The sequence below is a fragment of the Mizuhopecten yessoensis genome, unplaced genomic scaffold (genome assembly GCF_002113885.1).
Source record: "Mizuhopecten yessoensis strain PY_sf001 unplaced genomic scaffold, ASM211388v2 scaffold6779, whole genome shotgun sequence".
Taxonomy (NCBI): domain Eukaryota; kingdom Metazoa; phylum Mollusca; class Bivalvia; order Pectinida; family Pectinidae; genus Mizuhopecten; species Mizuhopecten yessoensis.
In genome coordinates, this window is record NW_018406720.1 from 384494 (window position 1) to 394976 (window position 10483).

General features: G+C 38.8%; 1 protein-coding gene across 1 annotated transcript in view; it reads right to left on the minus strand.

The window, feature by feature from the left end:
• Window positions 1-130: 130 nt before the first annotated feature.
• LOC110452621 (RNA helicase Mov10l1-like) overlaps window positions 131-10483 on the minus strand; it is a 46006-nt gene continuing 35653 nt past the window's right edge. The window contains exons 17-20 of the mRNA XM_021501253.1: window positions 6346-6495; window positions 2379-2486; window positions 1600-1740; window positions 131-999 (exon numbers count right to left, since the gene is read on the minus strand). Coding sequence (XP_021356928.1) covers window positions 841-999; window positions 1600-1740; window positions 2379-2486; window positions 6346-6495 — 558 coding nt within the window. The 3' untranslated portion in view covers window positions 131-840. The remainder of the gene's footprint in view (window positions 1000-1599; window positions 1741-2378; window positions 2487-6345; window positions 6496-10483) is intronic.

Consider the following 10483-nt stretch of genomic DNA (forward strand, 5'->3'; position numbering starts at 1 on the left):
AATTCAAAATGTAATACAAATTTTCAACAATCCTACCTTTCCTTTTTGATAATTGTATGGATGTTTGTATGATAATGAATGAGTGTGTGTATGTCTTTATATATGTTTGTGTTATGTCATGTTATGTATATATATTGTAACTGTATTGTATACTAATGTAAAAATTTGAAAAAATAAAAAATAAAAAAATAAAAAAAAATAATATGTGGTAAGGATCTTAAGTGGGCTTTGTGCTTTGCATTTTTTTGCCATTAAAAAGTATCAAATTGTATCATTTGAATTGTATTTCGAAACACTAACATGTAAATATACTTACTAGTCTACACTGAAATACCATGCCGTAAATACCCATACTGACAACGTGTGAACCAGTTGTTGCCATAACCCCTTAATGCTGAACGTTGAGCAGGGAATAACAGCTACTATTTTAAGGACTTTGGTATGTCAAAGCATTGGGACAGAAGATGCCCCGACCAACATGTCAAACTTTAACCATGCTAACATGATTCCCACAATAGATCATACATACAGCAGAAACACTTTCATTCAAAGACAACATACAATTATTTTCATGAATCTGATAAAAAAAAATGGATATCCTGAAATCAACACTCAATTCTGTTAATCATTGTGATATATAAAAATAAATTTACATTTTGATTTGTAATTATCAATAACTGATGTACTTTTCAGACAGAATGTTATCTTCAAATTTCCCTTTCAACATGACTGTGTTCAAGTATCTGCTGTAACATTCAACCACCTTGTCTTGAAATAAGAAATGTTGGTCTATGATGATTGTGAATTCGCTCCAACTCAAGAAATAAGTTTTGCACTACTTCAGCTCACGTCTCCCTCTAATGTGTCCTGGACTTCTTCAGGGCAATCTTTACGTCCTTGACCTTTTACCTCCTCCAGTTGTGAGAGATCGGGAAGGTCACATCCTGTGTAGGCGTGGTTTTCTATACAGTAATGTATCAAAGTCTGCCAGTACTTATCCTGTAAATATATAACAATCAGTTTAATTCCAAGATACTGTGTACAGTGTAACTTTTGTTGCTGTTAGTTTTGAGAGTTTTATTTTCATGCTTTCTGTGGTAATGTGAATTCATGAATTCAACAAGCAAATGTACTGAATGTATAAATTAATTAAAAACTGAAAACTACTCTCAATCAGCAATGGTATGGATGATATATAGGTTTACTGGACAGAATTCAAAATTTACACACTATAGAAAATAGGTCTATTTTGATATAGATTCTTTATAGAACTACTGAAATGTTCATAGACTAGTGCCCTCATTCATGATCCCATTCTCAAGCTCAAGCATGGATTATGAAATTTATGCTATTCACTGATTACGCTAATCACCTTTTGGACAACTGGGCCCAGACCTTAACCATGAACATTTTATACATACTTAAGCGTAATATCAGGTAATAAAGAACTTGACAGAAACATATTTTCCTCATTGAATCAAAAACATCATAGGACATAACTTCATGATGAAAATCATTTTCATAGACCTTCAGTCTTTTCCATGATGATTTTCTATGAGTTTACCGTTAAGTTTGAATACTAGGTGTATATAGGCGTACCTGTGACAAAACGAACGGGTTGCCAATGATGATGAGGAGACATTGGGCTCGTGAGATGGCTACATTGAACCTTTTAGGATTGCTCAAGAAACCCAGGGAATGCTTCATGTCAAATCCTATCAGACGTTCAGTGGATCGCACCTATGTAATGCAGAGGAAATCAATTATTTGGTACTAGCACAAATATACATATCCTAATACAAATATCCTTTCCTAGGTTATTTTTCAAAAAGTCAGATACATCTGTAATTTCATTTTCATAAGGAATTTAAAAAAAAAAGTTTTTAAGAAAGCTTGACATCATTAAAATAATGATAACATATAACATTTGATGTAGCACCCTATCTAGCTAACATAAGCCACTCTAAAGCTCTTAGTAAGGATATACAATTAATACAATTACATGTATATATGTAGAATATACATTAATCAATACAATTTTGAGGAATTTGCAGGAGCTGCCTTATCAGGCACTAACTTCTAGTCCTATGCCACCTGGCTAATATCTCCCTATGTGTGTATGCATGCGTGTGTGAGATGATGTAATGTGAATGAATCATTGAATGCATGTCCTCCATATTATTATATACAACAGTTATGCAATATTTCCTAACCTTGAGGGAAATGTATTAAAAACCATCACTAACCTGACGATTATGTATAAAGATGTTCATAAAGCTGATTATATGATTTCACCTGTTATTGAAACAAAGAAATTTATCTAGTGGCAGTCCACTACCCGGTAAATCACATGTGGCTTGAGCATCTAAATTACTGACCGTAGATATGATGATGACCGGTTTCTCCTGACCTTGGAATTCCTCCACTGACCCAACCTTAACCATGTCCATCCCAAGTTTATCAATCAGCAGCCGAATCTTCTCCACCTAAGAAACAAATAAAATCGATCTAATTTAAAAAAAAATGTTTTGTGCAGAATTTATCATTTACTTAATCGTCAATATTAAATCTACACAACTAGGTATTTAAGTAATACAGAAAAAAAATCAACCATATTGCATACAAACTAGGACAAAATCAGAACCCAATTGTACGGCAATATAAACAAGAGGCCCATGGGCCTTAACGGTCACCTGATATATTTATACAGAGAGTTGATTTTGTTTTTAACATGAACAGAAATATTATTCAAAGTGACAAAAAACAATAAAACCACCTTATTCAATATCTAGCATACAGATTTAAGACTGAAAAGTATTTGAAACTAGCACCTCTGATTCTAAACAAGGAAAATGAAGAAATTTTAGCACACTGACTCCTTTGGGCCCCACCCTACAGCCCTTGGGGGTAGGGCTGGCTCAAAATTTTCAAAGTATCAAACTGTCAATTCAAGGTTATAATTCCAATCAAGTTATTAACATGTAATATTCAAAATATCATTTGCCATTATAAACCATAATAAATTTCCCCCCCCCCCCCCCCTCCTTCCACAGGGGGCACTGATACTGATAATGCTAACCCAAATTGAATTAAGTAAAGCACCTTAAGACCCTTCCATCTATGAAGAGTATTTGATTCTATCATATCTGGGTTTTGAGAAGAAGATTTTTGAAATTTTAGTCAATTTGACCCTTTTTGGCCCTGCCCCTCAGGCCCTTGGGGGCTGGGGACCAAACCAGCCACTGTTTTTGTTGACATTTGGCCATGGAAGGTTTCTTTAAAATTTCATTGAAATTGGTTCGGGGGTTTTGGAGAAGAAGACGAAAAATGTAAATTGTTTACGGACTCCAGACGGATGCCGCCGGACAAAAGGCGATCACAATAGGTCACCCGAGACTCTTTGTCTAAGGTGATCTAAAAATAAACAAAAACAGAGATGTCAAAAAAACAAAATGCAAAATGGAGAAAGCTTCTTGCATCTTCATCCATTAAATATATCTGTCTGCAAATCCTGGTACATGTATTATGCATAGAACTATTCACAGGTCTTTTTGAATGAAAACATTTTGTCTTCTTTGTGGATAAAGCAGACCTTGAGTTCTTAGCATTCCAAGCAATGGTCGGCTGATTGAGCAGAATGAACAATGTATCATAGGGATAGAGCAACTTGGCCAAAACAGAAAGAAAAATGTGGCACCCGGTTAGATTTTTGAGTCTTATTAGGATTACTTTGTATAACAATGTGTCGTTGATTTTAATCCGTAATCCGCGCTCCGCATCCGCAATCACTGTCGCCTAGTCTCGTGTGTTACTTTCGTTTTGAATGGAATGTATGAGAGTGTGACGTAATTGTGAATGTTGTATACCTGTTTGACCAGTGACAAACTGACCTCTGACACCTGTCGCATTGCGTGATATTTCCCCGCTTCAATGTTTTATTTGCTTCTCTGTCCTTTCTTTTCCATTCACTTCCTATCTGCTCCTGGTAGAGGCAACATCGCCATATATACATACTTACGAAATATACATACCTGGCAGATTATACTAGTGGATCCCCGGTACCACATACAGGGTAAGCTATTGGTCAAATACAATATATAAGCTATTGCTAAACTTAATATTTATGCTGATAAATATTAATGCTCCATAATTTATATTTATTGGGAATGCTATAACGTGACGTAGATTGCTCATATATAATTATGGGTGTGGTTATTGACTAAGTGAACACTTTCCTTATTGAACACTGATTTTATACTTCGGTATAGTTTACTAGTAGTTTACTGGTATTATAAGTATTATGTGAACCATATTCATATATAGTTTTCTAGGCTACTTTAAATAATTGTTTTATAAACCTTACGTCTTTTAAAGTATCGTACGTTAAAACGTGAATTGTCCATATGTAAATGTATTGTTAGGCGAGTTCGTTTCTGTATATTGTCTCATGTGTGTTTTAATATTGTTACAGGGAAATAAATACCCACTAAATCAAAGATATATGGTATTCGTCATCTATTGCAAAAGAACCCAAACACCACAAAAAGACATCGAGCGTTGGTCATCTTATTTTTGGCAAGACATAAAGCACAATGGTCATGCTACATGTTCATAACAAGAAAGTGGAGCCAGTGAAATATGTACCCTTCCAGTAAGTCATATCTGTCAAGTGTTTATTTCATCCTTCACCGTAGAAATACATGTATAGCTAGCTGTGTATATTAAAATCTATCATCACATTCATTATGGAGTGTAAAAAAGAAGAAATTTTGAGCTGTTCTCAGTATACACAATGCCACCAGCTTCTTAACATGACATGGCAAAATACAACCAGCTTCTCAAAACATGACAAGATCCCAGTGAGACGCAACCAGCTTCTTGACACAAAACTAAGATAAACAAGCAAATTCGTGGAATTTATATCCCCCGCTTGCAGGACATTTGTAGGTAAACATTATTGAGGTTAGGTTTAAACATGTGAGTATCGTGCGGTTGAGACATAATGTATAGCTTGAAACTTGAAGAAAAAAAAAGCCCTATACCTCATTGATTATCCGTAAATATGCACAAATCACATCGATTGGCAAACTTAGTATGAGTTGGATGTGTATAAGGAATTTGGTTGAAACATCTTAACAATATCTACACCAACAAGTACTAATTGTAATGGGGGACCATTACAGATGTCCCACAAACTGCCCCTATAGTCGCAAAGATGCATCAGAAAAGGAACGCATTGCCATAGTACACCTACAATGTACATACTAAATTTGAGTGAAATTGAGCAATTTCTAAATTGCAACCACTCAGAAGCCTCCGTGTGGTTGCTATGGTAACGAAACTTATGTGATTTCATTCGCAGTCCCCTTATACCCCTATATACCATTTTTCATAAATATAAAAAAATATTAAAATTTCGACCAATCAGAAGCGCCTCCATTTGGTTGCTATGGCAATGAAACCTATGCTGTTGAATTTGCAGTACCCTTATACCCCCAGATACCAATTTTCATCAAAATCGAACAATATTTTAATTCCGACCAATCAGAAGCCTCCGTGTGGTAGCTATGGCAACGAAATTGATGCGGTTTAATTCACAGTCCCCTAATATCCCTATATATACCAATTTTCATCAAAATGAAACAAAGTTTGAAGAAAATCGGTTAACATTTAATTGTTATAGTTATTGCACAGAAACAAAACCTAGCAGATAATTACGTTTTTCGTTACTCAAGTGGCCAAACCTCCGTCAAATGGGGTCCGCTGAAAGTGGTCAGCAAACTTGGCCGAGCCCTTAAGGCATTTAACTGTGACGAAATTTGAAGAAAATCGGTTAACATTTGTTGTAGTTATTGTACGGAAATGAAGGGCGGCAGATAATGACGTTTTTCATTATTCAAGGGGCCATAACTCCGCCAAATGGGGTCTGCTGAAAGTGGTCATCGAACTTGGCCTAGCCCTTTTAAGGCATTTAACCCTGTGATCAAGTTTGAAGAAAATCGGTTAATATTTGTTGTAGTTATTGCACGGAAACGAAGCGTGACAGACAGACAGACGGACAGACTCAAATTAATATCCCCCGTTTTGGTGAAAGCGGTGGATAAAAATATGATTAAGATCAACAGCATGATACCAGCATATTAAAACCCAAGACGAACCCTAACCTAAAGGAACCCAGCAAGACATGTAGAGGAGAGAAAGATACCATCGAGATACTACATGTTAAAACCCAAGACGAACCCTAACCTAAAGGAACCCAGCAAGACATGTAGAGGAGAGAAAGATACCATCGAGATACTACATGAAGTTCGCTGAATACTTCCTACATATTAAACATGTCTTTACCTGTTTTCTGTAGGGAGTGATCACTCCCACATCTTCAGCAGCCACTTGATGTTTCTCGTCTCTCATGAGTCCCTGTAGGTACCTGACCACCAGAACAGTTTCTGCTGGATTGAACCAGGATGGACTATCACCTTCACGAGAATCCTCACCCTTAAAAACATTAATGTCATCTTAATATCAAATAAATCCTGGATGGAAGTTGACTACAGCAGGGATAAATCAAACAAAAGATATCAAGTGCACATGATTTTACTGATCCATCCATGACATCATGCAACATAAACACAAAGTCCACTCAGAATTAAACACACAGCTCTGACACTTAGATCTCGCGTTACTCAACAAATATATAGTATCTCCCTCTGCATAAGGTTGTAAATCTCATGTTCAAATACATGCAAACGTTTAAATCACTATGTGTACTAAAAAATATCACCAGGGATAAAACGCCAAACCAAAATTGTGTGGAACTTACCCTGATCCCATGGAAGAGAGTGAGACACATCATAGAAGAGAGTGAGACACATTGTTGGAAGAGAGTGGGCACATTGTGTGGAACTTAATCTGATCCCATAGAAGAGAGTGATCCCATGGAAGAGAGTGAGAAACATTGTGTGAAACTTACCCTGATCCCATAAAAGAGAGTGAGACACATTGTGTGGACCTTACCCTGATCCCATGGAAAGAGTGAGACACATTGTGTGGAACTTACACTGATCCCATGGAAGAAAGTGAGACACATTATGTAGACCTTACCCTGATCCCATGGAAGAGAGTGAGAAACATTGTGTGGAACTTACCCTGATCCCAGGGAAGAAAGTGAGACAGACACATTGTGTGGAACTTACACTGATCCCATAGAAGAGAGTGAGACAGCCACATTGTGTGGAACTTACCCTGACCCCACTGAAGAACTGGAGACACATTGTGTGGAACTTACCCTTATCCGACGGAAGAGGGTGAGACACATTGTGGGGAACTTACCCTGATCCCATGGAAAAAGTGAGACACATTGTGTGGAACGTACCCTTATCCGACGGAAGAGGGTGAGACACATTGTGGGGAACTTACCCTGATCCCATGGAAGATAGTGAGACACATTGTGTGGAACTAACCCTGATCCCATGGAAGAGATTGAGACACAATAGAAGCGAGTGAGACACATTGTGTGGAACTAACCCTGATCCCATGGAAGAGATTGAGACAAATTGTGTGGAACTTACCCTGATACCATGGAAGAAAGTGAGACACATTATGTAGACCTTACCCTGATCCCATGGAAGAAAGGGAGACACATTGTGTGGAACTTACCCTGATCCCACAGAAGAAAGTGAGACACATTGTGTGAAACTTACCCTGATCCCATAAAAGAGAGTGAGACACATTGTGTGAAACTTACCCTGATCCCATGGAAGATAGTGAGACACATTGTGTGGAACTAACCGTGATCCCATGGAAGAGATTGAGACACATTGTGTGGAACTTACCCTCATACCATGGAAGAGAGTGAGTGCATAAGGTTGTAAATCTCATGTTCAAATGCATGCAAACGTTTAATTCTCTATGTGTACTAAAAAATATCACCAGGGATAAAACGCCAAACCAAAATTGTGTGGAACTTACCCTGATCCCCTGGAAGAAAGTGAGACACATTGAGTGGACCTTACCCTGATCCCATGGAAGAGAGTGGGACACATTGGGTGGAACTTACCCTGATCCCATGGCAGACAGTGAGACAGACACATTGTGTGGAACTTACACTGATCCCATAGAAGAGAGTGAGATACATTGTGTGGAACTTACTCTGATCCCATAGAAGAGAGTGAGATACATTGTGTGGAACTTACTCTGATCCCATAGAAGAGAGTGATCCCATGGAAGAGAGTGAGAAACATTGTGTGAAACTTACCCTGATCCCGTAGAAGAGAGTGAGACACATTGTTGGAAGAGAGTGGGCACATTGTGTGGAACTTAATCTGATCCCATAGAAGAGAGTGAGATACATTGTGTGGAACTTACTCTGATCCCATAGAAGAGAGTGATCCCATGGAAGAGAGTGAGAAACATTGTGTGAAACTTACCCTGATCCCATGGAAGATAGTGAGACACATTGTGTGGAACTAACCGTGATCCCATGGAAGAGATTGAGACACAATAGAAGCGAGTGAGACACATTGTGTGGAACTAACCGTGATCCCATGGAAGAGATTGAGACACATTGTGTGGAACTTAATCTGATCCCATAGAAGAGAGTGATCCCATGGAAGAGAGTGAGAAACATTGTGTGAAACTTACCCTGATCCCATGGAAGAAAGGGAGACACATTGTGTGGAACTTACTCTGATCCCATAGAAGAGAGTGATCCCATGGAAGAGAGTGAGAAACATTGTGTGAAACTTACCCTGATCCCATGGAAGACCTGATCCCTTGGAAGAAAGTGAGACACATTGTGTGGAACGTACCCTTATCCGACGGAAGAGGGTGAGACACATTGTGTGGAACTTAATCTGATCCCATAGAAGAGAGTGAGATACATTGTGTGGAACTTACTCTGATCCCATAGAAGAGAGTGATCCCATGGAAGAGAGTGAGAAACATTGTGTGGAACTTACCCTGATCCCATAGAAGAGAGTGAGATACATTGTGTGGAACTTACTCTGATCCCATGGAAGAAAGTGAGACACATTGTGTGAAACTTACCCTGATCCCATAAAAGAGAGTGAGACACATTGTGGGGAACTTACCCTGATCCCATGGAAGATAGTGAGACACATTGTGTGGAACTAACCGTGATCCCATGGAAGAGATTGAGACAAATTGTGTGGAACTTACCCTGATACCATGGAAGAAAGTGAGACACATTATGTGGACCTTGCCCTGATCCCATGGAAGAGATTGAGACACAATAGAAGCGAGTGAGACACATTGTGTGGAACTAACCCTGATCCCATGGAAGAGATTGAGACACATTGTGTGGAACTTACCCTCATACCCGTTTAAATCACTATGTGTACTAAAAAATATCACCAGGGATAAAACGCCAAACCAAAATTGTGTGGAAATTACCCTGATCCCATGGAAGAGAGGGAGACACATTGTGTGGAACTTACACTGATCCCATAGAAGAGAGTGAGACACATTGTTGGAAGAGAGTGGGCACATTGTGTGGAACTTAATCTGATCCCATGGAAGAGAGTGAGAAACATTGTGTGAAACTTACCCTGATCCCATGGAAGATAGTGAGACACATTGTGTGGAACTAACCGTGATCCCATGGAAGAGATTGAGACAAATTGTGTGGAACTTACCCTGATCCCTTGGAAGAAAGTGAGACACATTGTGTGGGACTTACCCTGATCCCATAGAAGGAGTGAGACAGACACATTGTGTGGAACTTACACTGATCCCATAGAAGAGAGTGAGACAGACACATTGTGTGGAACTTACCCTCATACCCGTTTAAATCACTATGTGTACTAAAAAATATCACCAGGGATAAAACGCCAAACCAAAATTGTGTGGAACTTACCCTGATACCATGGAAGAAAGTGAGACACATTATGTGGACCTTGCCCTGATCCCATGGAAGAGATTGAGACAAATTGTGTGGAACTTACCCTGATCTCATGGAAGAAAGTGAGACACATTATGTGGACCTTGCCCTGATCCCATGGAAGAGATTGAGACAAATTGTGTGGAACTTACCCTGATCTCATGGAAGAAAGTGAGACACATTATGTGGACCTTGCCCTGATCCCATGGAAGAGAGTGGGACACATTGGGTGGAACTTACCCTGATCCCATGGCAGACAGTGAGACAGACACATTGTGTGGAACTTACCCTGATCTCATGGAAGAAAGTGAGACACATTATGTGGACCTTGCCCTGATCCCATGGAAGAGAGTGAGAAACATTGTGTGGAACTTACCCTGATCACATGGAAGAAAGTGAGACAGACACATTGTGAGGAACTTACCCTGATCCCACTGAAGAAAGTGAGACACATTGTGTGGAACTTTCCCTGATCCCATGGAAGAAAGTGAGACAGACACATTGTGTGGAGCTTACCCTGATCCCATGGAAGAGAGTGGGCACATTGTGTGGAACTTACTCTGATCCCATGGAAGAGAGTGAGAC